The 27,970-nt window shown below is 49.5% G+C and overlaps 1 protein-coding gene and 1 long non-coding RNA gene across 8 annotated transcripts in view; one reads left to right on the top strand and one right to left on the bottom strand.

The window, feature by feature from the left end:
- The first annotated feature begins 3,796 nt into the window (after window positions 1–3,796).
- On the top strand, window positions 3,797–11,272 carry LOC121819577 (uncharacterized). The gene is made up of 4 exons (XR_006059803.2): window positions 3,797–4,354; window positions 5,533–5,582; window positions 7,716–9,604; window positions 10,489–11,272. It is a non-coding gene; the product is annotated as an uncharacterized LOC121819577 (long non-coding RNA).
- The window catches only part of PBX4 (PBX homeobox 4), a 67,401-nt gene continuing 43,873 nt past the window's right edge, over window positions 4,443–27,970 (bottom strand). For 3 of the 7 annotated variants that reach the window (XM_042249565.2, XM_027969340.3, XM_060415355.1), the window contains 6 exons: window positions 12,016–12,260; window positions 11,553–11,743; window positions 11,175–11,310; window positions 7,567–7,723; window positions 7,099–7,205; window positions 4,443–5,111 (listed from right to left, as the gene is read on the bottom strand). In XM_042249565.2, coding sequence (XP_042105499.1) covers window positions 4,992–5,111; window positions 7,099–7,205; window positions 7,567–7,723; window positions 11,175–11,310; window positions 11,553–11,743; window positions 12,016–12,260 — 956 coding nt within the window. In that variant the 3' untranslated portion in view covers window positions 4,443–4,991. Of the gene's footprint in view, window positions 5,112–7,095; window positions 7,206–7,375; window positions 7,724–11,174; window positions 11,311–11,552; window positions 11,744–12,015; window positions 12,261–27,970 lie in introns of those variants that run through there. The other 4 variants (XM_060415354.1, XM_042249563.2, XR_006059802.2 and 1 more) reach the window with 4 other exon arrangements.

Genomic DNA, 27,970 nt, shown 5'->3' with positions numbered 1-27,970 from the left:
ATCAAGACCATCCTCATGGAAAAGAAATGCAAAAAAGCAAAATGGCTGTCTGGGGAGGCCTTACAAATAGCTGTGAAAAGAAGAGAAGCGAAAAGCAAAGGAGAAAAGGAAAGATATAAGCATCTGAATGCAGAATTCCAGAGAATAGCAAGACGAGATAAGAAAGCCTTCTTCAGCGATCAATGCAAAGAAATGGAGGAAAAGAACAGAATGGGAAAGACTAGAGATCTCTTCAAGAAAATTAGAGATACCAAGGGAACATTTCATGCAAAGATGGGCTCGATAAAGGACAGAAATGGTATGGACCTAACAGAAGCAGAAGATATTAAGAAGAGGTGGCAAGAATACACAGAAGAACTGTACAAAAAAGATCTTCACGACCAAGATAATCACGATGGTGTGATCACTCATCTAGAGCCAGACATCCTGGAATGTGAAGTCAAGTGGGCCTTAGAAAGCATCACTACGAACAAAGCTAGTGGAGGTGATGGAATTCCAGTTGAGCTGTTTCAAATCCTGAAAGATGATGCTGTGAAAGTGCTGCACTCAATATGCCAGCAAATTTGGAAAACTCAGCAATGGACACAGGACTGGAAAAGGTCAGTTTTCATTCCAATTCCAAAGAAAGGCAATGCCAAAGAATGCTCAAACTACCGCACAATTGCACTCATCTCACATGCTGATAAAGTAATGCTCAAAATTCTGCAAGCCAGGCTTCAGCAATACGTGAACCGTGAACTTCCTAATGTTCAAGCTGGTTTTAGAAAAGGCAGAGGAACCAGAGATCAAATTGCCAACATCTGCTGGGTCGTCAAAAAAGCAACAGAGTTCCAGAAAAACATGTATTTTTGCTTTATTGACTATGCCAAAGCCTTTGACTGTGTGGATCACAATAAACTGTGGAAAATTCTGAAAGAGATGGGAATACCAGACCACTTGACCTGCCTCTTGAGAAATCTGTATGCAGGTCAGGATGCAACAGTTAGAACTGGACATTGAACAGACAGGTTCCAAATAGGAAAAGGAGTACATCAAGGCTGTATATTGCCACCCTGCTTATTTAACTTCTATGCAGAGTACATCATGAGAAATGCTGGACTGGAAGAAGCACAAGCTGGAATCAAGATTTCTGGGAGAAATATCAACAACCTCAGATATGCAGATGACACCACCCTTATGGCCGAAAGTGAAGAGGAACTAAAAAGCCTCTTGATGAAAGTGAAAGAAGAGAGTGGAAAAGTTGGCTTAAAGCTCAACATTCAGAAAACGAAGATCATGGCATCCGGTCCCATCACTTCATGGGATATATATGGGGAAACAATAGAAACAGTGTCAGACTTTATTTTTTTGGACTCCAAAATCACTGCAGATGGTGACTGCAGCCATGAAATTAAAAGACGCTTACTCCTTGGAAGAAAAGTTATGACCAACCTAGATAGCATATTCAAAAGCAGAGACATTACTTTTCCGACTAAGGTCTGTCTAGTCAAGGCTATGGTTTTTCCAGTAGTCACGTATGGATATGGAGAGTTGGACTGTGAAGAGGGCTGAGCGCCGAAGAATTGATGCTTTTGAACTGTGGTGTTGGAGAAGACTCTTGAGAGTCCCTTGGACTGCAAGGAGATCCAACCAGTCCATTCTGAAGGAGATCAGCCCTGGGATTTCTTTGGAAGGATTGATGCTAAAGTTGAAACTCCAGTACTTTGGCCACCTCATGCGAAGAGTTGACTCATTGGAAAAGACTGATGCTGAGGGATTGAGGGCAGGAGGAAAAGGGAATGACAGAGGATGAGAAGGATGGATGGCATCACCGACTCGATGGACATGGGTTTGAGTGAACTCCGGGAGTTGGTGATGGACAGGGAGGCCTGGTGTGCTGCGATTCATGGGGTCGCAAAGAGTTGGACACAACTGAGCGCCTGAACTGAACTGAACTGAACTGAACTTCCAAATTTCTTTTTGGAAGTTTTGCAATATCTCCTTTATTTCTTTCACTTTACAAAAGAAGTTCTTTTAATTTTTAAAAAACTTTTTATTTTGCATTGGTGTATAGCCAATTAACAATGCTGTGATATTCAGGTGAACAGCAAAGGGACTCGGCCATAGATATATACATGTATCCATTCTCCTCCAAACTCCCCTTCCCTCCAGGCTGCCACATAACATTGAGCAGAATTCCCTGTGCTATACAGTAAGTCCTTGTCCCGGCTTCCACATTTCTATCCTGAACATGACGCTTCTGCCCAGCTGTGTGGACACACCAAGCTGCCAGATCAGAGCTGCGCTGCCCTCCCTCTGTGACATCCCGTCCAGTCTCCCTGTGGCTCAGAGTGCCCCGCTCGACCCGGAAACAGGCCGAATGGAAGGAGCAGGACCCAGAAGGCCTCATGCTGTGTGATCCTCTGTGTGTGAAATGTCTGGAACAGGCAAATCCACGGAGACGGAGCAGATTAGAGGTTGTCAGGGGCTGGGGAGGGGGACTGGGAAGTGACTGCTCACAGGGAATGGGTCTTCTTTTGGGTGGGCTGCTCAACAGCCTCGATTGAGACTCTCCCTACTCCAGGCTGCGGTTTTGGGGCTTCCTAGCATCTTAACCGTTCCTGCTGGGGGAGTGCGCAGTGGAAGTGTCACAGGCGCAGGGGGAGGTCCTGATGGCTGGCCCCTGCGGCTTTCCAGGCAGCTCAGCCTACAAATGCAGGACACAGGTTTCATCCCTGGATCCGGAAGCTCCCCTGGAGAAGGAAATGTCAACCCACTCCAGTATTCTTGCCTGGAGAATCCCATGGACAGAGGAGCCTGGTGGGCTATCGTCCAGGGGGTCACAAAGAGCCAGATACGACTGAGCACTGCAACAGTGCATTGAAGGGAAGAAAAGAGGCGGCAACGATGCAAAGAGCCAGGCCAGGGGCGGCTCGCTGACCAGCACTCAGCACTCAGGAGTTGCTGAGCTGGGGGGTCGTGAGGGCCCAGGGCTGCAAAGATGGAACCACCCTAAGTATCCAGTACCAGGAACGAGGAGCTCACTCACTGGAGGAAGATCTTCCCAGATGCAGAGCAGTGGCCGCTCCAAGATACATCATGTGGAGAAAGGCAGGGCATGCAAAGTGGGGGCATGCACGCAGGGACACACAGACCATCACAGACCATCTCGGTAGGACCCTAACTCTGAGGATGGGTCTGCAGGGGATGCCGGTGGAGAAGGGGCCAGGGCCTGGATGGAGTCAGCTGAGACTGTATTACCTTCACTACAAATCTATTTCTTGAGACGTCCCTGATGGTCCAGTGGTTAAGACTCTGTGCGTCCAATGCAAAGGGCATGGGCTCAATCCCTGCTCGGGGAGCTAAGATCCCACATGCCGTGCAGTGCGGCCAAGAAAATATATTAAAAAAAAAAAAAAAGAAATCCATTTCTTTGTTCTCAAACAGAAATGGAGACCTGGAGGGCAGTGTGGTAACAGCAGGCTTGTGGCCGTGACGGTAAGGGTGGGCAGGTGGATGGAAGCCAGAAGGGCCGAGGCTGAGGTCCTCTGATTCCTGGAGACCACTGTGCTCAGCCTTTCGGGGTGTAGGCTGTGATCCTGCCATGCTGCATGGCTGGGCCTGGCGGACTTTTACTCCTGCACCTCGTTACCTGTCTGCACCCCTCACTAGAGCATCAACACCACAGTGGTGGCACCGCAGAGGGCGGAGACAGGAGGGAGGGGCGGAGACAGGAGGGAGGGGGCGGGGACAGGAGAGAGGGGGCGGAGACTGGAGGGAGGGGGCGGAGACTGGAAGGAGGGGCGGGGACCGGACAGAGGGGGCGGGGACCGGAGGGAGACATGGCGGGGCTGGGAGGCCAAGAACCAGGAGAACGCAGTCAACTGGCCAGGATCTGGGGTGACCTGTGTGGAGGCGTGTGGGAGTTGGAACACACTGTGTGCAGAGAAGAACCCTCTGGACAGAAACTCAGGGGCTAGTCGTAGTGTGGGGTCAGGGCTCTGGTGACGTAGACTGATGGGCAGATGCAACATATTTGCTCAGGGCCCTGAGCTGTCCCCAGTCCAGGCTCATTTAATTCTCCCAACAGCCCAGCCCTGCCTGCTTGTTCTGGCTGCGCCAGGCCTCGGCTGTGGCATGGGGCACCTCTAGGTGTGGCTTGTGAACTCTGCTGTGGCCCCGTGGGATCCAGTTCACTGGCCAGGGAGAGACCTTGGGCCTCCTGCATTGGAAGCCCAGAGTCTTAGCTACTGGACCGCCAGGGAAGTCCCCCAGCTCTACCATTTTCACTCACAGGGAGGGGAAGAGGAAGAGGAAGAGGAGGCGAGCGAAGGCCCCGCCCCCGCCTTCAAGGCTGAAGCCGAGGAGGAACCAGGTGAGCGGACCTAGGGACGCCTGGGAGGCGGGGCACGCTGAGCACCGAACTTCAGGCCAGCGGGATTTCAAGAGCACAGAGGCAGGAAAGCGCTTGGGAAGTTTATTGTCTCGAACGACATTTCAGCTGAAAATGGTAGAACTTGTATTAACGGAAGAAAGAAAAGTGCCAAACTAATTCTGGTAAAACCCTGAGCTCACAACAGACTTAAATCAAAACTGCATATTCATAACACAAGTCAGGTTGGGAGACAGTGTCTGGGCGAGTTGGCACCGGGACGGACCAGTGAGCAAAAGGTCACAACTCGCACAACTGCATTTGCGTCATCAGCCACTGCCAGCAACAAATCTGGGGTGAATGGTGGCAAAATTAAAATCAGTTCAAAATTTTAATGGCAGAATTGGTGCCAGAATTTCTTGTAGAAATAGTTCCTAGTCTTAACCAGAAAATTACTATATGTATGTATATATATGTATAAATATAAAAACGAGAGTTGGGAGAACAAGCAGCATCTCAAGCTTTCAAATCCCAGTTGATAAGTGGAGAGTCAGGGTGTCTGGCCGGCGGCTTAGGGAGCGCCCTCTGCTGTCAGCTCTGGGGTTTTGAAGGAACTCGAGCGCCAGGGAACCGCGGCAGGTCACACCGTCCTCTTTTCTGCTCGCCCCAACACTTGATTAGATGCGTCTGAGGGGACATTGCCGGGGTTGCCAGCGGGTGAAGCGGCTGGCATTCGCTTCACCTGCCAGCCGCTCCTGGGCTGAAAAGACAGACAGGACTCAGTGTGTGTGTGGGGGTGCGTGAAGACTGGTGGCCCGTCCAGCCTCCACGTCCCTTAGAACGTGCTGAGGACTGTGAGAGGAGCCAGGGGATGAGGGGGCGCAGGGCTCTGCCCTGAGGCGCAGCTGGCCTCCACGTGGCTGTGCTTCCTTGGCGTGGTCTGGCTTCCACTGGCCGGGCGCTGGCAGGGGAGGGACGGGGCACCGTGGCACGTGCTCTAAGGGGGAGGGAGACCCAGGCAGGCCCGGAGCTAACAGTGGGCCCTGAAAGACCGTGGTGAGATGTGCTGAGCAGCGAGAGGTTCAGGAACCCAGCAGGACCCGCCTGACATGGGAGGGCCCATGGCCGCTGGCTGGGGGGGATGTACTGGGCACACGTGACCGTGGGGTGTTCGTCCACAGACCCGCCACCATCATGGAAACCACTGTTGATGATGGCTGTCTGCTCCAAGGTGAGTCCTGTGTGCAGCCCGCGAGAGCAATGATGCACAAACTCCCTTTCTCCCCCCTCACTCTCAAACTTTCCTGAATAGGCTGAACCTTCCTGCCTGTATCCAGCCCGACGATGCCCAAGACCCTGCTCCCTTCCCCCTCTCCCCACAGCTGTTACCTCCCACATGTGCCTGAGGACAGTGCTGGGCAAGAGAATTGGGAGGCCAGCGCTGCTGCACTCAGCCTCAGTCTGAAAGCGCCTGGGGCGGGGACGCTGGCCGCAGGGGGACACGCTCTGTCCTCGGGTGGGCACCACAGGCCTGTGACCTCAGCAGGAAGACATGAGTGAGGAGGGGAGGACTCACCGGGCAGGCCTGGGAGGTGACAGGCTGGGGACCAGTGTGGGCCTGGGAGCCAAAGGGCAGCTCAGGGCTGAGGAGTCGGCGCCCAGCTGGGTGGGGGGTGGTAGGGGAGCGGGGGTGCTCAGCCTGGAGACCTTCTCTCGGGAAGAGCATCTGTGCCTGCCCACGCCAGGGGACTGGGGCACAGCTGGGTGTGCACACCACATCCCATGCTTTCCCACTTACTCCGTGGGGCCGACAGGACCCGGCCCCCGGTTCACGGACCCCTCACCCTGAGTCACTCTCACAGGCTTGCCCCTACTGTGGTCGTGGCGCTGGGCCTTGGGCAGGTGCAAGGCAGGATGAACTGGCCACCCGGTGACAACAGAGTGCTGGCTCTGCCAGGTGCTCACTGTGGGCTGTGGGGTTGCCATGGTGACGGGATGCCCTGCACCAGGGGACAGCCATTCCCTGCATCTTTAAGAGGGGTACACTGAGGAGGGAGATTTGACTCTGAAGCAAACAGTCTGGCCGCGTAAGACCCTGCCCACTGCTGCGTGCCCGTGTTACACCTGTGCCTGCATAGCTCCGCAGGACAGCCCTCAGTGTGGGGCCAGGCTCCCTAGCCGCCCCCCGCCGTGGCTGTCAGTAGGGGGCCAGGAGGCCCCAGGGCCCTCGAGAGGGATGGCGTCCCACACTCTGAGAAAGTTCCTGAGGGCACATCCTGAGAGTCGGGATCCAAGGCCCATGCTCTTCCCAGTCGCCAAAATGGACCTTCACTCTGGCCCAGCTGGGTGCCAGCGGAGGGGGTGGCCGGGACGGTGAGGCATGCTGAAGGCTCTGAGCTCGGGGGCTGCATCTTCAGACCATCAGGGCCTCGTTTTCCCACCCCACCCTCTGCCTCCTCGGGGAGGGAGGGCCCCTTCCCAACAGGCAGAGCCTGCCGTGCCCACTGAGTCCTGTGAGGACTGAGGTCTCTGGTGAGTGGCCCTCTGTGCCCAAGGTGCCCCGGAGGGGCTCCGCCTGCCTGCACCATCCCCGTGATGAGGGCCTGGCGGGCCCAGCTGGTCCTCATGCCCTTCACGAGAGCCTGCGGAGACCACAGTCCCGAGGACCAGACACCCACGGGGGCTCCAGGCCTGCTCGTCACTGGGTCGGGGACCCCACAGGCCTCGGGGTTGGGCCACAGACTCACCTGGGCCAGAAGGCCGCCTTCCCGGGGGGTGGGCTGGAGGCAGGCCAGCGTCTGCAGGCGGATAAGTGCGTCCCCGGGGCCGGTCAGCGGAAACGGGCCAGAGGAGCCTGCAGGGGTCAGAGGGTCAGGATCAGCGTTCCCGCCCCGGGAGGCGCAGCGACGCTGCAGGTGGGACTCGCCAGCCCGTGGGTCAGGAGGAGGCCGTGAACGTGACTCCCGCGGCTCCCAGCCCTCCTGCAGTCTGTGTGGGTGGGGAGGCCAGCCTTCTGGGATGCACCTTCTGTCCCCACGGCACCTGCACAGCCGGCGGGGCTGTGTGACTTGATGGGGACCGTCTCCAGTGGGAATGGAAGCCCCACAGTGTGAGCAGAGGGGAGAGGCGTGTGCAGGGGCCTGCGGCTGCCCTGAATGTAGCTCGGTGCACTCAGCCTCGGGGGGCCGCTGAGCCCGGCTCACTGTCCCACTCACTGGAGTGGGACATTGATGGGGGGCTGGCCTGGCGCCCTGGGCCCCTGACTTCTGTGGCGTCCACTGCTGTCTTGGCTGTGTAGATGGTAGCCTCTTCTTGAAACTTCCTCATGTTCTTTTTATACCGAATTCTTTTGTTGCCGAACCAGTTGGAGACCTGTGGACACACAGAGACAGAAGTCACTGGAAAAGCTGATGGAGCAATGAGACACGCAAGGAGGGGGCATTGCTGCATGACAGCGCGTGGCCTCGGGACAGGGTGAGAGGCTAAGACTGTGAAGCTGGCACTGATGAACCCTGGGCACAGGGAAATGTCTGCTGTGTGTTGGGGGTGCCCTGGAGTCGGTGTGGCTTACAGAGAGGGAGGAGCTGCGCTGCTTGAGGACCAGGTGCTGCTGGAACTGGGATGAGGATGGAGGTGGGAGCAGGGCAGGCACATGTCACACGCTTGGAGAGACCAGTGTCTGCTCACTGCAGGCAACAGACTGAATCCTGGTGCGGGACACATGCACCAGGAACTGCGTTTCTGGGAATGCGATTGAAGCAAAGAACACAGTCAAATCCAAAACTTATCAAAGGATAAAGGACCATCTGATGGAGCAGGGGAAGGAGCTGAGCGCGGAGCGCAGGCAGCCTTCAGTCCTTGAAGCTGGTTGGGAGGGAGCTGCAGTCACACACATCTTGTAAGCACAGAGCCGGCCCAGGGGCCCAGCTCTGACTGCACATCTGCACGAGCCCTCTGGGGCAGGGCTCCTCCCTGTGGATTGTCCTGGGCCCTGAGGGTGCTGAGCAGCATCCCTGGTCTCCACCGCAGGAGGCCAGGCGCGCCTTCCCCTCCCCTCAAGAGCTGTGACAACGAAAACATCCCTGGCTGGCTGAGAGGCTGGACAGCGCCCAGCTGTATGAGCATGGAGACGTGCACAGCTGGAAACACCGTGTATCCCCAAGTGGGGCGCCTGGGCCTGCAGGTTCATGCACACGTGAGACGTGTGCATTTTCATGAACAGAAACACACAGCTGAACTGCACGGCAGGACTGTGGATGACCTTTTCTCCTTTAAAAATTAGTTTCTTTAACGTCTCTCTGTAATCCTCTCAATGTCAACCATGGACAGAAAAAGCCCCACGTGTGTTCCCTGCTCTCAGCTCTCCTGCCCTCAGTGTTGAGTGTGATCTGCTCGCAACCAAGCCAGGTAAGCACCTGGCTCCCACTTACCTCCAAGGAGTGCACCCGCACGTCTGTGCTGAAGTTTGCAGAAGAATGTTGGCGAGCGGTTTTCCATGTTGAATTCAACTGGCATTTTAGAGGGACAAAGAGCAGACTTCCCGAGTGGGTGTCTGCGGGGGAGCTGGTTCAGGCTGGGGTCCGCCCTCCCTACAGGGTCTGTCCCAGCGCCTTGGACAGGAGCGAGATGCCCTCTCTGCAACGGTAGCCACAGCTCGGCGTCACCGGCCACTCCCTGCCTAGTCCCTCTGGCCCCTTTGGTCCATGTAGCTGTAGCCACTCAGGTTTCCACCCAATGCCCTGTCCATGGGCTCAGCTCTCCTGTCCTTCCCCCTCGGGCCTCCTCAGCGTGCAGTTGCAGCTGATCCTGAAAACATCCATGGTCTCGTCTGCAACACCGTTTCCCCAATGTTGCTCCACTATTTTCTCCTTAAGTGAACCTCACAGCCTGCACCACATTTGGAGCCCTACTCAGCTGTCAGCCATTTCTACCGAGGAGCCGCCGCAGCGGGGAGGGGTCCCAGGGCAGAATCCGGCTGCTGGTGGGTGGGTGGGGATGTCAGGGCCCAGCCACTGGAATGTGGCCAGAGCTTTTCAAATCTTTGTTTGTCACAAACTCTCTCCTCAGATGAAGTTTAGACCCCAGACCCGCCTGCTCTCTGAGGTGGCAGGCCCTGAAGTGAATCTGGTTGTTTCCAGACAACTGCTCCTGGGGACAGATGGGCTGCCCACTTCTTCTGGGCCTCGAGGTCCTAGAGGCGTAGGCCTCACTTCAGCTCTGGCCGAAGTGCTGAGGACACCACGGCAGTTCTGGGTGAGTGAGGACACCGGTGTGACCCCGCAGGCCTCCCGAGCGCCGCTGCCCCCAAGGTGCTGCCGGACTCCGAGGGGGCTGGTGCAGAGGGTGGTGACTCAGCCTCCCCCTCAGCACAGGGGGAGGGGGTGGGCCAGCCTACTGCGTCCAGGCCCCTGATGGCCCTCTCTGCGGCCAGAGGCGGGCGCCGACCCCCACGCTGCCCCGTGGGTGTCGCCTGGTCTGGTCTCTCACTTGTGGCCTGCCTGCACTTAACTGTTCTCATTGTAAAACCTTTTGAAAGGGCTTCCCTGGTGGCCTAGTGGTTAAGAGTCCACCTGCCAATGCACGAGGCATGAGTTCAATCCCTGGTCCAGAAAGATCCCACATGCCTCAGAGCAACTAAGCCCAAGCCAGAGCACCTGTGTTGTGGAGCTCCACAGCAAGAGAAGCCACCCGATGAGCAGGCCCACAGCACAGCTAGGGTAGCCCCCACTCTCTGCAGCTAGAGAAAGCTGGTGCAAAGCAGCAAAGACCCAACACGATAAAAATCAATAAGACAAACAACAAAACCTTCTGATAGATTTCTTGGGCTCTCGCCTTAGCCCCGACCCCACCCCAATCCCACTGAGATGAACAGTCATCCCAATATGGTCCGAAGTTGTCCGGGTCTCTTCTCCAGCCTGCGCTTCTGTTTCCCATCTGGAGCCAGCTGTTGCCTGTCTTGTGCCCCCAGACTCACGCACTGGGCTGTCTGAGCAACTAGCAGGTGATGCACACGCCTGAATTTATTCCAGGATAACTGGACTGGTGCTCTTGCACAAGAGCTGGCCTATCACTTTCAGTCCTGACTTTGCTCCAAGTTCCTCTTCTTCTCCTAAGCTTACACCCCATCCATCTTACAGGACACAGCACACCCGTCTGCTATGAGGACATGAAATCTTAGCGACTGGGCTTCCTTGGCGGTTCAGTGGTAAAGAATCTACCTGCCAGCGCAGGAGACACTGGTTCGATCCCTGGTCCAGGAAGATCCCACATGCCGTGGAGTAGCTCAGCCCATGTGTCCCAACTACTGCGCCTGCACTCTGGAGCCCGGGAGCCACGACTACTGATGCCCACTTGCCCTAGAGCCGTGCTCCACAAAAGAGACGCCACTGCAAGGAGAAGCCCGGGCCCCACGATGGCGAGTAGCCCCTGCCCACCACGACTAGACAGAAGCCTGCACAGCAGTGAAGACCCGGCCCAGCCAAAACCCAATACATCAATAAAGAATGTAAGGTTTAAAAAAAAAAATCCCTAACGACTACAGTTCACCAAGGATCCCTCCTAAGTGCTGTCCTCCGTGGTGGCAGGACCGCACACTCCACACCCACTGTGTCAGGGAGCGTGGGAGGGTAGGTATGGCTTCCTGCCTGAGGTCCGGGTTCGTAGCCCAGACCCGGGACCTGAGCCCAGCCAGCCAGCTCCGAGGCTGCACTGCACGTGCTTGGCTGTGGCTGCACACCACGTTCGGCTCCTGCACCACACGTTTGAGGAACCTCCCGGGTGTCCCTTTCGGGCTCAGGGAGGTGTGGCAGGAAAGGACCATCACCTGGGAGACCGTGATGCCACCCCTCCTGGCCAGCTCCTCTTTGGTTTCTTCACTGGGGTATGGGTTGCTCAGATGGGAATAAAAGTATTCATTCAGCACCTCTGTGGCTTGCTTGCTGAAATTCTGCCGCTTACGCCTGAGAAGACAGACAGCCTCAGCCGGTGATCGTCTGTGGGGCCTCATCCCCATCTCTGATCTCCTAGAGGCTGTGACAGCAGCGGTCAGCACTTCCTAGCCTTCCTGGAGGCTGTGTGACGGCCGCCCCTGCAGCCGTGGCCAGAGCCCCTGCCTAGGCTGGGAGGCTCCCGTAACTCAGACCCAAACCAGTGCAGGACTTGCTTCCCTTCCTGAGGTCAGAGGCTGGGGGGAGGGCCTGACCTGGCGTCGAGGAACCTCGCGCGCAGGGCCAGCACAGCCTCACAGGTGCTCTGCTTCAGCTGCATCTGGATGCTGTGGAACTTGCCGTGGATGATCCCCACCATGTGCTCTATCTCCGCGGGCGAGACGGGCCTGATCCTGCTCTGCTCCTGGAGGAGGTTGGTGACGTGCATGGTGAACTCACGGCAGGCCTGGGGTGGGGACACACGTGCTAGCTGGTGACCACCTAGCAGGCTGGCCTAGGGTCCCGGGTGGGACCAGCCACCTGCCCCCCAAGCCTCTCATGCAGGCTGGCTACTGAGAAATGATGGCAAGGGGCTGGGGTCAAATCAGCCACCTCTGCTATGAGACCAAGCTCGTGGGCTCTCTGCTTGATGCTGCCAAGGGAAGGCAGTTTGTACTCCATGGGTTCCTTTGACAAATGTGCATTCCCATGATAGAAACTCTTCACGCAGAAAATCACCTGTTCATATTTCTCTAGCTCGGAGTGGTACAGCTGTCGGATCTGGGACAGCTTGGCCCTGTAGTCAGAGTGCTCAAGGCCACCCTCGTTTGGATGGCCTCCTGGCGTTGCTGCGTTGGCCGCTGCCGATGCTCCCCTCCCTTGCTTCTCAGGCCTGGACATGCCCTCGGCCAGCAGCATGTTATCCAGCCTCAGGAGCTGAGCATCAGGGGGGCCCACTTCCTGAATGCCGTGGATGCTCGACACTGGATCAGAGAGAGGAGATGGAGTCAGTGCTTGTTGTTGGAGCAAAACCCCCCACGACAGTGCTAGCACTGGCTGAGTGTCTGAACCCTCTTCATGCATCCCTTTCGGGGAAAGAAAGACTATGATGACAGACATCAAATAACCCACTCTGATGCTGGTCTAGGTGCTGTGCCCAGGAGCCCAGCTGGGCTGCCAGGAGTGCAAGGGGCAGGCACGCCACAGCCCACAGCTCACAGCTGGGTACATGTGGAGCTCCAGGCAGGGCAGGGGTGGGATGGCACCAGGTGCTGGAAAGCCTGAAGCCCTGAATCACGCCTCCAGATGGGAGAGGTGGCACCTTCCAGAGGCTCAGAGTGCACAGACAGGAATATGAAGGCTGGTGGCAGCCTGGCTTTGGGAAGGCTGTGCTGGCATGTATCTGAAACTGAGCACCCCCCCCGCCCACCCAGTTGAGCCACCTGAGAAGCCTCAACTCCATGTTCAGTTCAGTTCAGTTCAGTCGCTCAGTCGTGTCCAACTCTTTGCCACCCCATGAATCGCAGCACGCCAGGCCTCCCTGTCCATCACCAACTCCCGGAGTTCACTCAGACTCACGTCCATCAAGTCAGTGATGCCATCCAGCCATCTCATCCTCTGTCGTCCCCTTCTCCTCCTGCCCCTAATCCCTCCCAGCATCAGAGTCTTTTCCAATGAGTCAACTGTTCGCATGAGGTGGCCAAAGTACTGTAGTTTCAGCTTTAGCATCATTCCTTCCAAAGAAATCCCAGGGCTGATCTCCTTCAGAATGGATTAACTGAACACTAATCAACCAGTCAGACGACTAATACCCTGTTGTTGATGACATGGTTAAGGTGCTAAATTTGGTATCATAGATATTTCATCATTCACACACAAACTCAGGTTGTGTCTCCGGGGCAAGATGAGCTAACAGGCACGGACCACCTGGAGAGAACCATAAGCCAGAAACCTCCTGACTGTTGAAACTATGATTATGAAATGTCACAAGATGATGCTTAATTCCAGCCTCTCTGTTCTCCCCCTTAAAAAAAGACCCTCATTCAAAGACCAAAGTGGGGCAGATCTGAGGCTTGTCTTCCACTCCCTTGCTTGGCACCCTGAAATAAATGCTGTACTTTCCTTCAGCATGATCTGGTGTCAGTAGAGTGAATTTGCTTTTCAGGTGACCGAACTTTGGTTTGGTGATAGGTCTGTTGTGTCTGTGTCTGTTGTGTGAGTGTGTTGTGGGGAGGGTTTCTGCTGTAAAATCAGAGAGGAAAAGATGGATCCAGAGGTGCCAGAAGAGATGAACTAACCCACTGAGAGATGGGTTAGTTTGAGCACAGACACAGTTGCCTGGCTTTATAACACGGAGAAGCCATCCTAGCTAGGCGATGTGCTCAAGGGCAGGACTGGACAGGCAGTGGGTGGGCAGGGGGTGAGCTGCTGCTGTCCGAGGGGTGCATGTCAGCTATAAGGCAGCCAGAGGGAGAGGCCCCAGACTGCGACCACCAGAATATGAAAGTGTTAGTCGCTCAGTTGTGTCCGACTCTGCGACCCCATAGACTGTAGCCCTCAGAGGACCAGGCTCCTCTGTCCAAGGGCTGCCATTTCCTCTTCCGGGGGATGTTCTCGACTCAGGGATCGAGACTGTGTCTCCTATGTTTCCTGCACTGGCAGGTGGATTCTTTACCGTCTGAGCCACCAGGACTTGAGACAAAGGAAGACGCTGTGACAACTCCCACATTCGCCCCGGAAGGCGCTACTTTTTCCCAAGCAGAGCACTCAAAACAGCAGGCAGGCAGGTGAAAAGGTGGTGTCAGGCTGTCCCTGACACAGCTCAGCACAAATGTCTAGGTGGCTGCGAAGCAGCTGCTACCTGGGAGCTGGGGCTGAGCTGACCAGTTCGGGTGCAAGAAGGTATTCCTGAGTCATCGGTGTGTGGCGTGTGTTTGGGAAGTCTGTTTTTATCTGCTCATACCTGCAGGTACATCTATGAGAAGGCCACACCCCCTGAATGCTAGAAAATCAGTGTTTAAAGGGCAGGCAAAGGAGGAGATGGAAAGAGTTATGAGGCAGGTGGAGGAATAATCAGAAGTGGTAACAGAGGGGTGAAAACCTAGGCTTGGGGAAGATTGTTCAGTTCAGTTCAGTTGCTCAGTTGTGTCCAACTCTTTGCAACTCCATGGACTGCAGCATGCCAGGCCTCCCTGTCCATCACCGACTCCTGGAGTTTACTCAAAATCATGTCCATTGAGTCAGTGATGCCATCCAACTAGGGGTAGATTGTTAACCTCTGCAAAAGCAGCTGCAGGGTATGGTGGGGTGAAGCCTGACTAGCAAGTTCAGAGGAGGACGGGAGGCAGGCAGTGCGGGGAGGAGGCTGCTACAGGGGTTACAGAGTGAGGCTCGGGTCCAGGGAGGGTGGTCTTGCAGGACCTATTTTTTCTCTGCTTTTTCAGTGATGGAACACATATCTGTGGAGACACAGGAAGGAAGGCTGAGGGGTGGTTCCTAAGGGGATGGGAGGCAGGGAATGCAGAAGGAGGTAATGATAGATGATATAGATTCCATGTAGTTCTGACTCTCAAGAAAAACAAAGTTTTAAGTCTTTTCTTAGAAATAGGCTCTTAATATTATCAGCTACTAATTGACTTCAGTGCTCAAATAAGAATTGAGCTTAGGGAATTCCCTGGTGGTTCAGTGGTTAGGACTCAGCACTTTCGCTGACATGGCCTGGTTCAACCCCTGGTCCTGTACGCTGCATGATGCAGCTAAAAAAGAAAAAAGTATAATCCTATCATATAGACATTTGCTCATTCATCATATGCCCCTTTCTTGTTCCCTATTTAACAGATGAACTTGTTTTGGTCAAAAACTCACTAGCGAAAACTGAAGGAGTTCAAGAGATATCCCTGCAGGAATTTTCCTCACATGCAGGGACCCCTACCTCCTCAGATTCAGGGACTCAACTCATACAAAAGAACCCTTTCCATTTAGTCCCACTGGGCTGCAACAGGGCTCTTTCTGAAAGAAATAAAGGAAAAGGGTCCCTTTTATGAGTTGCAGACCTAATTCCCTAACAGCCTTACTTGGTCTTCAAGAAGCACCAGATGTAAAGGCTGGGGACTTCTGGACAGAGTGGAGCTGCGCTGCCTGATCCTTGTAAAGACTCACCCGCTCTTAACCGTTCCTAACCCAGAGCCGATTACGGGCATGCTCTTCCCTCATCCCTCTGTGTGTGCAGATCCTATTGATTCTACCTTGACACCTGACCCACCATCCAACCCCTTCCTTCATGCCACTCCTGGAGTCCTGTGCGTTGACCCCTTCCTGCCCTCTGCGACCTGTGAGGGAAGCTCCCCCCTCTGGTCCATCAGGCACACCTGCAAGCTGACTCCGCTCAGAAGCTGTCTTCATCACGCCAGTCTCCTGTTCAAAGACTTCAACCAGCTCTGCATCCACGGCAGCAGCCTAGACTCTGACACCTGCCACTCAGGGCCTTTCCTGACAGCCTTCCAAACCCGCCCTTGTGGACTTGCCCTCTTTTGGGCCCTTCATGGCCCTTGGAAGCACAGTGACTGTCTCAGGCTTGCTCAGCAGCTCCTCCCTAAGCACCCACGGGTCCAGCCTGGGCTCAGGAGTGACCGAGAGGGACACACACAGCACCTCACCCCCCACAGAGGGCCCCCAGCACAGCCTGCCTCCCAGGGCTGGAGAGGTCCCTTCAGTTTCTCTCATTACAGTTAGGGGCAGGAGTGGTCCAGGCTGGGCACATGGCTAAGTGAAGGGTGGCTGGGAGCACGTGTGTGTGTTTGTGCTTGTGTGTGTGTATGACCCTGGGCTGCTGAGGAGTGCTTAGTGGTTTGTCTTTTGTTTTGTTTTGTTTTGGGCCACGCCTTGCAACCTGTGGGATCTCTGTTTCCCAACCAGGGATTGAACCTGGGTTAAGGCAGTGAAAGCACCGAATCCTAACCACTTGGGTGCTCCCCGTTCATTCTTTTATTTAACCAACAGTGTTTAAAAAACACTCTGGTTGTAGCAAACACCCTCTTCCAACAACACCAGAGACAATTCTACACATGGACGTCACCAGATGGTCAATACCAAAATCAGACTGATTATGCTCTTTGCAACCAAAGATTGAGAAGCTCTATACAGTCAGCAAAAACAAGACCTGGCTCAGATCATGAGCTCCTTATTGCAAAATTCAGGCTTAATTTGAAGAGAACTGAAGTTCCAATACTTTGGCCATCTGATGCAAAGAGTCTATTCATTAGAAAAGACCCTGATCCTGCGAAAGATTGAAGGCAGGAGGAGAAGGGGGTGACAGAGGATGAGATGGTTGGAGGGCATCATCAACTCAATGGACACGAGTTTGAGCAAACTCTGGGAGATGGTGAAGGACAGGGAAGCCTGGTGTGCTGCAGTCCACAGGGTTGCAAGGAGTCAGACAGGAATGAGCGACTGAACAATAACAAAGAAACTAGGGAAAACCACTAGGCCATTCAGATACGACCTAAATCAAATCCCTTATGATTATACAGTGGAGGTGACAAATAGATTCAAGGGATTAGATCTGGTAGACAAAGTGCCTGAAGAACTATGGACAGAGATTTGTAGCCCTGTACACGAGGCAGTGACCAAAATCATCCCCAAGAGAAAGAAATGCAAGAAAGCAAAGTGGTTGTCTGAGAAGGCCTTACAAATAGCTGACGAAAGAAGAAAAGCAAAAGGCAAGGGAGAAAGGGAGAGGTGTATACGACTGAGTGCAGGGTCCCAGAGAATAGCAAAGAGAGACAAGAAGGCCTTCCTCAATGAACAGTTTAAGCAAGGGAGTTTCAGAAAGACATCTAATTGACTTAATTGAAGATGCTAAAACCTTTGACTGTGGAGATCACAACAAACTGTGGAAAATTCTCAAAGAGATGGGAATACCAGACCACCTTACCTGTCTTCTGAGAAACCTGTATGAGAGTCAAGAAGCAACAGTTAGAACTGGACATGAAGGGCAGTCCTAAGATGGCAGAGGAGTGGGACGGGGAGACCACTTTCTCCCCAACAAATTCATCAAAAGAACATTTAAACGCTGAGTAAATTCCACAAAACAACTTCTGAATGCCGGCAGAGGACATCAGGCACCCAGAAAAGCAGCCCATTGTCTTCGAAAGGAGGTAGGAAAAAATATAAAAGACAAAAAAAGAGACAAAAGAGGTAGGGACGGAGCTCCGTCCTGGGAAGGGAGTCTTAAAAAGAGAGAAGTTTCCAAACACCAGGAAACACTCTCTCTGCCGAGTCTGTGGTGAGCCTTGGAAGCACAGAGGGCAGCATAACAGGGAGGAAAAAAAAAAAAAAATTAAAACCCACAGATTATGAGCCCAAGGGTAACTCCCCCAGTGGAGAAGCAGCGCAGACGCCTGCACCCGCCACTAGCAAGCGGGGGCTGGGCAGGGAGGCGCCGGCTGCATTGTTTAGAGTAAGGAGCTGGCCTGAATGCCCCGAGGGCAATCTGAGCGAACTAACTTGGGCTAGCAAACCAGACTGTGGGATAGCTACCACGCGAAAAGCCAGCCCTAACCTAAGACACCGCCAGGCCCGTGCACAGAACAAAGGACTGAACAGAGATAGCCGGCTGCAGACCTTCCCCATCCGGTGACAGGCAGCCAGAGCCAGAAGAGGGCAATCGCAGCCCCAGAGAGACATTATCTACCAAACTGCAAGCAGGCTTCTTTGCTAAGACTTCTTGGGGTTCTGGACAGTCAACATCCACCTGAGAAGGTACACCGGTTGTACACCCAGAAAACCGAGTGGCAGGGACGGGGGAGGCGATAAGTGACAGCGACCACGCTCGCCGAACACCTCATCATCTGAACTGCTCAGACCTGGAAAGGGCACAAAACGCAGGCCCAACCGAGTCTGCGCCTCTGAGGACTACCTGAGTGCCTGAACCTGAGCGGCTTAGACCTGGGAGGTGCATGCAGCCCAGGGCTGGCCTCGGACAGTTCCCGGTGGAGCAACTTAGAGCCTGAGCAGTGTGGGCAGGGAGAGCACACGCGCCGTGAGCGCGGGCAGGCCCAGCGTGGCTGAGGCACTGCGAGCACACCCCAGTGTTATTTGTTTGCAGCGTCCCTCCCTCCCCACAGCGCGACTGAACAAGTGAGCCTAAAGAAGTGTCCACAACTGCCCCCCTTGTGTCCGGGCGGAAATCAGACACTGAAGAGACCAGCAAACAGAAGAAGCTAAAACAGAGGGAAGCGCCTTGGAAGTGGCAGGTGCAATAGATTAAAACCCTGTCGTTAGTACCGACTGCATAGGAAGGGGCCTATGGATCTCGAGAAATATAAGCCGGACCAAGGAACTATCCGAAAATGAACTGACCCCACACTGCAACAACACCACCAGAGAAAGTCCTAGATATATTTTTACAATCATTCTTTCTAAAAAAATTTTTAAAATTTTTAAGTCCTCTATTACTCCTTTAATTTTCACTGCTATAACCTACTATTACTTTGCAAAAAAAAAGACCCTATTTTTTAAAGCAAACTTCATATATATATATATTTTATAATTTTTGTGACTTTTTTTTTCTTCTTTTCTTTAATATTGTATTTTTGAAATTCCAAACTCTACTGTAGATTTTTAATCTTTGCTTTTTGGCATTTGTTATCAATTTTGTACCTTTAAGAACCCAATCTTCAGTATCCATTTTTACTTGGGAGCGAGATTACTGGCTTGACTGCTCTCTCCCTCTTTGGACTCTCCTTTTTCTCCACCAGGTCGCCTCTGTCTCCTCCTTACCCCCACTTTTCTCCACCCAACTCTGTGAATCTCTGTGTGTTCCAGATGGTGGAGAACACTTAGGGAACTGATTACTGGCTGGATCTGTCTCTCTCCTTTTGATTGCCCCCTTTTATCCTCCTGGCCACTTCTGTTTCCTTCCTCCCTCTCCTCTTCTCTGTATAACTCCATGAATATCTCTGAGTGGTCCAGTTGTGGAGTGCACATAAGGAAGTGATTGCTGGCTAACTTGCTCTCTCCTCTATTGATTCCACTTCATCTCATTCAGGTCACCTCTAACTCCCTCCTCCCTCTTCTCTTCTCCATGTAACTCTGTGAACCTCTCTGGGTGTCCCTCACTGCAGAGAAACTTTTCATCTTTAACCTAGATGTTTTATCAACGGTGCTGTATAGAAGGAGAAGTCTTGAGACTACTGTAAAAATAAGACTGAAAACCAGAAGCAGGAGGCTTAAGTCCAAATCCTGAGAACACCAGAGAACTCCTGACTCCAGGGAACATTAATCGACAGGAGCTCATCAAATGCCTCCATACCTACACCGAAACCAAGCACCACCCAAGGGCCAACAAGCTCCAGAGCAAGACATACCACTCAAATTCTCCAGCAACACGGGAACACAGCCCTGAGCTCCAATATACAGGCTGCCCAAAGTTACTCCAAAACCATTGACATCTCATAACTCATTACTGGACACTTCATTGCACTCCAGAGAGAACAAATCCAGCTCCACCCACCAGAACACCAATACAAGCTTCCTTAACCAGGAAACCTTGACAAGCCACCTGTACAACCCCACCCACAGTAAGGAAACTCCACAATAAAGAGAACTCCACAAACTGCCAGAATACAGAAAGGCCACCCCAAACTCAGCAATATAAACAAGATAAAGAGACAGAGGAATACTTAGCAGGTAAAAGAACAGGATAAATGCCCACCAAACCAAACAAAAGAGGAAGAGATAGGGAATCTACCTGATAAAGAATTCCAAATAATGATAGTGAAAATGATCCAAAATCTTGAAATCAAAATGGAATCACAGATAAATAGCTTGGAGACAAGGATTAAGAAGATGCAAGAAAGGTTTAACAAGGACCTGGAAGAAATAAAAAAGAGTCAATATATAATGAATAATGCAATAAATGAGATCAAAAACACTCTGGAGGCAACAAATAGTAGAATAACAGAGGTAGAAGATAGGATTAGTGAAGTAGAAGATAGAATGGTAGAAATAAATGAATCAGAGAGGAAAAAAGAAAAACAAAATTAAAAGAAATGAGGACAATCTCAGAGACCTCCAGGACAGTGTTAAATGCCCCAACATTCGAATCATAGGAGTCCCCGAAGAAGAAGACAAAAAGAAAGACCATGAGAAAATACTTGAGGAGATAATAGTTGAAAACGTCCCTAAAATGGGGAAGGAAATAATCACCCAAGTCCAAGAAACCCAGAGAGTCCCAAACAGGATAAACCCAAAGCGAAACACCCCAAGACATATATTAATCAAATTAACAAAGGTCAAACACAAAGAACAAATATTAAAAGCAGCAAGGGAAAAACAACAAATAACACACAAGGGGATTCCCATGAGGATAACAGCTGATCTTTCAATAGAAACTCTTCAGGCCAGGAGGGAATGGCAAGATATACTTAAAGTGATGAAAGAAAATAACCTACAGCCCAGATTACTGTACCCAGCAAGGATCTCATTCAAATATGAAGGAGAAATCGAAAGCTGTACAGACAAGCAAAAGCTGAGAGAATTCAGCACCACCAAACCAGCTCTCCAACAAATGCTAAAGGATCTTCTTTAGATAGGAAACACAAAAAGGGTGTATAAACTCGAACCCAAAACTATAAAGTAAATGGCAATGGGATCATACTTATCAATAATTGCCTTAAACATAAATGGGTTGAATGCCCCAACCAAAAGACAAAGACTGGCTGAATGGATACAAATACAAGACCCCTATATATGTTGTCTACAAGAGACCCACCTCAAAACAGGGGACACATACAGACTGAAAGTGAAGGGCTGGAAAAGATATTCCATGCAAATAGAGACCAAAAGAAAGCAGGAGCAGTAATACTCATATCCGATAAAATAGACTTTAAAACAAAGGCTGTGAAAAGAGACAAAGAAGGCCACTACATAATGATCAAAGGATCAATCCAAGAAGAAGATATAACAATTATAAATATATATGCACCCAACATAGGAGCACCGCCATCTGTAAGACAAATGTTAACAAGTAGGAAAGGGGAAATTAACAATAACACAATAACAGTGGGAGACCTTAATATCCCACTCACACCTATGGACAGATCAACTAAACAGAAAATTAACAAGGAAACACAAACTTTAAGTGATACAGTAGACCAGTTAGACCTAATTGATATCTATAGGACATTTTATCCTGAAACAAAGAATTTCACCTATTTTTCAAGTGCACACAGAACCTTATCCAGGATAGATCACATCCTGGGCCATAAATCTAGCCTTGATAAGTTCAAAAAAATTGAAATCATTCCAAGCATCTTTTCTGACCACAATGCAATAAGATTAGATCTCAGTTACAGGAGAAAAACTATTAAAAATGGCAACATATGGAGGCTGAACAACTCGCTGCTGAATAACCAACAAATCACAGAAAAAATAAAAAAAGAAATAAAAATATGCATAGAGATGAAAGACAATGAAAACACAACAGCCCGAAACCTGTGGGACACTGTAAAAGCAGTGCTAAGGGAAAGTTCATAGCAATACAGGCATACCTCAAGAGACAAGAAAAAAAGTCAAATAAATAACCGAACTCTAAACCTAAAGCAACTAGAAAAGGAAGATATGAAGAACCCCAGGGTTAGTAGAAGGAAAGAAATCTTAAAAATTAGGGCAGAAATAAATGCAAAAGAAACAAAAGAGACCATACATAGCAAAAATCAACAAAGCCAAAAGCTGGCTCTTTGGAAGGATAAATAAAATTGACAAACCATTAGCCAGACTCATCAAGAAACAAAGGGAGAAAAATCAAATCAATAAAATTAGAAATGAAAATGGAGAGATCACAATAGACAACACAGAAATACAAAGGATCATAAGAGACTACTATCAGCAATAATATGCCAATAAAATGGACAACCTGGAAGAAATGGACAAATTCTTAGAAAAGTACAACTTCCCAAAACGGAACCAGGAAGAAATAGAAAATCTTAACAGACCCATCACAAGCACAGTAATTGAAACTGTAATCAGAAATCTTCCAGTAAACAAAAGCCCACGTCCAGATGGCGTCACAGCTGAATTCTACCAAAAATTTAGAGAAGAGCTAACACCTATCCTACTCAAACTCTTCCAGAAAATTGCAGAGGAAGGTCAACTTCCAAACTCATTCTATGAGGCCACCATCACCCTAATACCAAAACCTGACAAAGATGCCACGAAAAAAGAAAACTACAGGCCAATATCACTGATTAACATAGATGCAAAACTCCTTAACAAAATTCTAGCAATCAGAATCCAACAACACATTAAAAAGATCATACACCATGACCAAGTGGGCTTTATCCCAGGGATGCAAGGATTCTTCAGTATCCGCAAATCAATCAATGTAATATACCACATTAACAAATTGAAAAATAAAAGCCAGATGATTATCTCAACAGATGCAGAGAAAGCCTTTGACAAAATTCAATATCCATTTATGATTAAAAAAAAAACTCTCCAGAAAGCAGGAATAGAAGGAACATACCTCAATATAATAAAAGCTATATATGACAAACCCACAGCAAACATTATCCTCAATGGTGAAAAATCGAAAGCATTTTCCCTAAAGTCAGGAACAAGACAAGGGTGCCCACTTTCACCACTACTATTCAACATAGTTCTGGAAGTTTTGGCCACAGCAATCAGAGCAGAAAAGAAATAAAAGAATCCAAATTGGAAAAGAAGAAGTAAAACTCTCACTGTTTGCAGATGACATGATCCTCTACATAGAAAACCCTAAAGACTCCACCAGAAAATTACTAGAGCTAATCAGTGAATATAGTAAAGTTGCAGGATATAAAATCAACACACAGAGATCCCTTGCATTCCTATACACGAATAATGAGAAAGTAGAGAAATTAAGAAACAATTCCATTCACCATTGCAACGAAAAGAATAAAATACTTACAGATATATCTACCTAAAGAAACTAAAGACCTATATATAGAAAACTATAAAATACTATTGAAAGAAATCAAAGAGGACACTAATAGATGGAGAAATATACCATGTTCGTGGATTGGAAGAATCAATATAGTGAAAATGAGTATACTACCCAAAACAATCTATAGATTCAATGCAATCCCTATCAAGCTACCAACGGTATTTTTCACAGAGCTAGAACAAATAATTTCACAATTTGTATGGAAATACAAAAAACCTCGAATAGCCAAAGCAATCTTGAGAAAGAAGAATGGAACTGGAGGAATCAACCTGCCTGACTTCAGGCTCTACTACAAAGCCACAGTCATCAAGACAGTCTGGTACTGGCACAAAGACAGAAATATAGATCAATGGAACAAAATAGAAAGCCCAGAGGTAAATCCACACACCTATGGACACCTTATCTTTGACAAAGGAGGCATGAATATACAATGGATTAAAGACAATCTCTTTAATAAGTGGTGCTGGGAAAACTGGTCAACCACTTGTGAAAGAGTGAAACTAGAACACTTTCTAATGCCATACACAAAAATAAACTCAAAATGGATTAAAGATCTAAATGTAAGACCAGAAACTATAAAACTCCTAGAGGAGAACATAGGCAAAACACTCTCTGACATAAATCACAGCAGGATTCTCTATGACCCACCTCCCAGAATTTTGGAAATAAAAGCAAAAATAAACAAATGGGACCTAATTAAACTTAAAAGCTTCTGCACAATAAAGGAAACTATAAGCAAGGTGAAAAGACAGCCTTCAGAATGGGAGAAAATAATAGCAAATGAAGCAACTGACAAACAACTAATCTCAAAAATATACAAGCAACTCCTGCAGCTCAATTCCAGAAAAATAAACAACTCAGTCAAAAAATGGGCCAAAGAACTAAACAGACATTTCTCCAAAGAAGACATACAGATGGCTAACAAACATACGAAAAGATGCTCAACATCACTAATTATCAGAGAAATGCAAATCAAAACCACAATGAGGTACCATTTCACGCCAGTCAGAATGGCTGTGATCCAAAAGTCTACAAGCAATAAATGCTGGAGAGGGTGTGGAGAAAACAGAACCCTCTTACACTGTTGGTGGGAAAGCAAACTAGTACAGCCACTATGGAGAACAGTGTGGAGATACCTTAAGAAACTGGAAATAGAACTGCCTTATGACCCAGCAATCCCACTGCTGGGCATACACACCTGGGGAAACCAGAACTGAAAGAGACACGTGTACCCCAGTGTTCACTGCAGCACTGTTTATAATAGCCCAGACATGGAAGCAACCTAGATGTCCATCAGCAGATGAATGGATAAGAAATCTGTGGTACAGATACACAATGGAGTATTACTCAGCCATTAAAAAGAATACATTTGAATCAGTTCTAATGAGGTGGATGAAACTGGAGCCTATTATACAGAGTGAAGTAAGCCAGAAAGAAGAACATCAATACAGTATACTAACACATATATATGGAATTTAGAAAGATGGTAATGATAACCCTGTATGCGAGACAGCAAAAGAGACACGGATGTATAGAACAGTCTTTTGGACTCTGTGGGAGAGGGAGAGGGTGGGATGATTTGGGAGAATGGCATTGAAACATGTATAATATCATATATGAAACAAATCACCAGTCCAGGTTTGATGCGTGATACTGAATGCTTGGGACTGGTGCACTGGGATGACCCAGAGGGATGGTACGGGGAGGGAGGATGGAGAGGGGTTCAGGATGGGGAACACATGTATACCTGTGGTGGATTCATATTGATGTATGGCAAAACCAATACAATATTGTAAAGTAATTAACCTCCAGTTAAAATAAATACATTTATATTAAAAAAAAAGAACTGGCCATGAAATTGGTTCAAAACTGGGAAAGGAGTACAACAAGGCTGTATATTGCCACCCTGCTAATTTAATTCATATACAGAGAACACCATACTACATGTTGGGCTGAATGAATCCAAAACTGGAAATAAGATTGCTGTGAGAAATATCAACAACCTCAGATATGCAGATGATACCACTCTAATGGCAGAAAGTGAAGAGGAACGTAAAGAATCTCTTGATGAAGGTGAAAGAGCAGAGTGAAAAGCCAGCTTAAAACTCCACATTCAGAAAACTAAGATCATGGCATCTGGTCCCATCACTGCATGGCAAATAGATGGGGAGAAAGTGGAAGCAGTGACAGATTTTATTTTCTGTGGCTCCAAAATCACTGCGGATGGTGACAGCAGCCATGAAATTAAAAGACACTTGCTACTTGGAAGGAAAGCTATGACAAACCTAGACTATGTATTAAAAAGCAGAGATGTCTCTTTGCTGACAAAGGTCATGTAGTCAGTGCTATGACTTTTCCAGTAGTCATGTATGGATGTGAGAGTTGGACCATAAAGAAGGCTGAGCGCTGAAGAACTGATACTTTTGAATTGTGGTACTGGTGAAGACTCTTGAGAATTCCATGGACTGCAAGGACATCAAACCAGTTAATCCTAAAGGAAACTGATCTTGAATATTCATTGGAAGGACTGATGCTGAAGGACTGAATTCCTGTTCTGAGAACTTACCCTACAGGAACACGGACACCAGTAGATGTTATATTTATAGGACACACAAATCCACACTGAAACTGTGAAAAACCAAACCTGCCTAGATGCCCAGGAATAAGGATACTCCTGGGCAGCAGATTGGCCCCAGGGCAGCCAGCAGCAGCAGAGGGACCCTGGAGCCCTCTGCTCCTAGGCATCCTCCAACCTACGCTCCAGCCTTCCCCAGACTCCCTTCCAAGCTACTCCAGCAGGAGCTTTGCCTTGACTTTTGAGTTGCATGGCCACTGACAGTTTACATGCTCAATGAGGACCAGCAGTGGGACAACCAGGGCACCAGGCATGTCACCCAGCTACATGGAGTGGCCAAAGGGCATGTCACTGCTAGTCAAGGCCCGACAAAACATGGTCCATCAGAGAAGGGAATGGCAAACCACTTCAGTATTCTTGCCTTGAGAACCCCATGAACAGTATGAAAAGGCAAAATGATAGGACACTGAAAGATGAACTCCCCAGGTCAGTAGGTGCCCAATAAACCAATAGGGAAGAGAGGAGAAATACCTACAAAAAGAATGAAGAGGCGGAGCCAAAGCAGAAACAACATCCAGTTGTGGATGTGTCTGGTGGTGAAAGTAAAGTCTGATGCTGTAAAGAACAATACTGCATAGGAACCTGGAATGTCAGGTCCATGAATCACGGTAAACTGGAAGTAGTCAAACAGGAGATGACAAGAGTGAACATCGACATTTTAGGAATCAGTGAACTAAAATGGACCAGAATGGGTGAATTTAATTCAGATGACCATTATATCTACTACTGTGGGCCAGAATCCCTTGGAAGGAATGGAGCAGCTAGCCCTCATAGTCAACAAAAGAGTCCAAAGTGCAGTACTTGGTTGCAGTCTCAAAAATGGCAGAATGATCTTGGTTCATTTCCAAGGCAAACCACTCAACATCACAGTAATCCAAGCCTATGCCCCAATCACTAGTGCCGAAGAAGCTGAAGCTGAATGGTTCTATGATGACTTATAAGGCCTTCTAGAACTAACACCAAAAGAAGAGGTGTCCTTTTCATCACAGGGAACTGGAATGCAAAAGTAGGAAGTCAAGAGATACCTGGAGTAACAGGCAAGCTGGGACTTGGATTACAAAATGAAGCACAGCAAAGGCTAACAGAGTTTTGCCAAGAGAACACACTGGTCATAGCAAACACCTTCTTCCAACAACACAAGAGATGACTTTACACATGGACATCACCAGATGGTCAATATAGAAATCAGATTGATCATATTCTTTGCAGCTGAAGATGAAGAAACTCTACACAGTTAGCAAAAGCAAGACCTGGAGCTGACTGTGACTCAGATCATGAGCTCCTTATTGCAAAATTCAGGTTCAGATTGAAGAAAGTAGGGAAAACCACGAGGCCATTCAGGTATGACCTAAATCAAATTCCTATGCAAGAGTACTAGAGGAGGGTGCCATTGCTTTCTCCTCTGATTATACAGTGGAAGTGACAAACAGATTCAATATACTAGATTTGGTAGATGGAGTGCCTGAAGAACCATGGAAGGAGGTTCATAACACTTTACAGGAGGTGGTGACCAAAACCATCCCCAAGAAAAAGAAATGCAAGAAAGCAAAGTGGTTGTCTGAGAAGTCCTTACAAGTAGCTGAGAAAAGAAGAGAAGTGAAAGGCAAAGGGGGAAGGGAAAGATACACCCAACTGAATGCAGAGTTCCAGAGAATAGCAAGGAGAGATAAGAAAGCCTCCTTAAGTGAACATTGCAAAGAAATAGAGGAACAGAATATAAAGGGGAAGTCTAGAGGTCTCTTTAAGAAAACCAGAGATACCAAGGGAACATTTCATGCAAAGATGGGCTCAATAAAGGACAGAAACGACAGAAGCAGAAGACATTAATAAGAGGCAGCCAAAATACACAGAAGAACCGTACAAAAAAGCCCGTAATGACCCAGAAAACCACGATGGTGTGGCCACTCGCCTAGAGCCGGACGTCCTGGAGTGTGAAGTCAAGTGGGCCTCAGGAAGTATTGCTACAAACAAAGCTAGTGGAGGTGATGGAATTCCAGCTGAGCTATTTCAAATCCTAAAAGATGATGCTGTTAAAGTGCTGTACTCAATATGCCAGCAAATTTGGAAAACTCAGC

This window comes from Ovis aries, chromosome 5, assembly GCF_016772045.2.
Source record: "Ovis aries strain OAR_USU_Benz2616 breed Rambouillet chromosome 5, ARS-UI_Ramb_v3.0, whole genome shotgun sequence".
NCBI classification, from domain to species: domain Eukaryota; kingdom Metazoa; phylum Chordata; class Mammalia; order Artiodactyla; family Bovidae; genus Ovis; species Ovis aries.
Note: the sequence above shows the minus strand (reverse complement) of the source record. Positions and strands in the feature narration are given on the sequence as shown.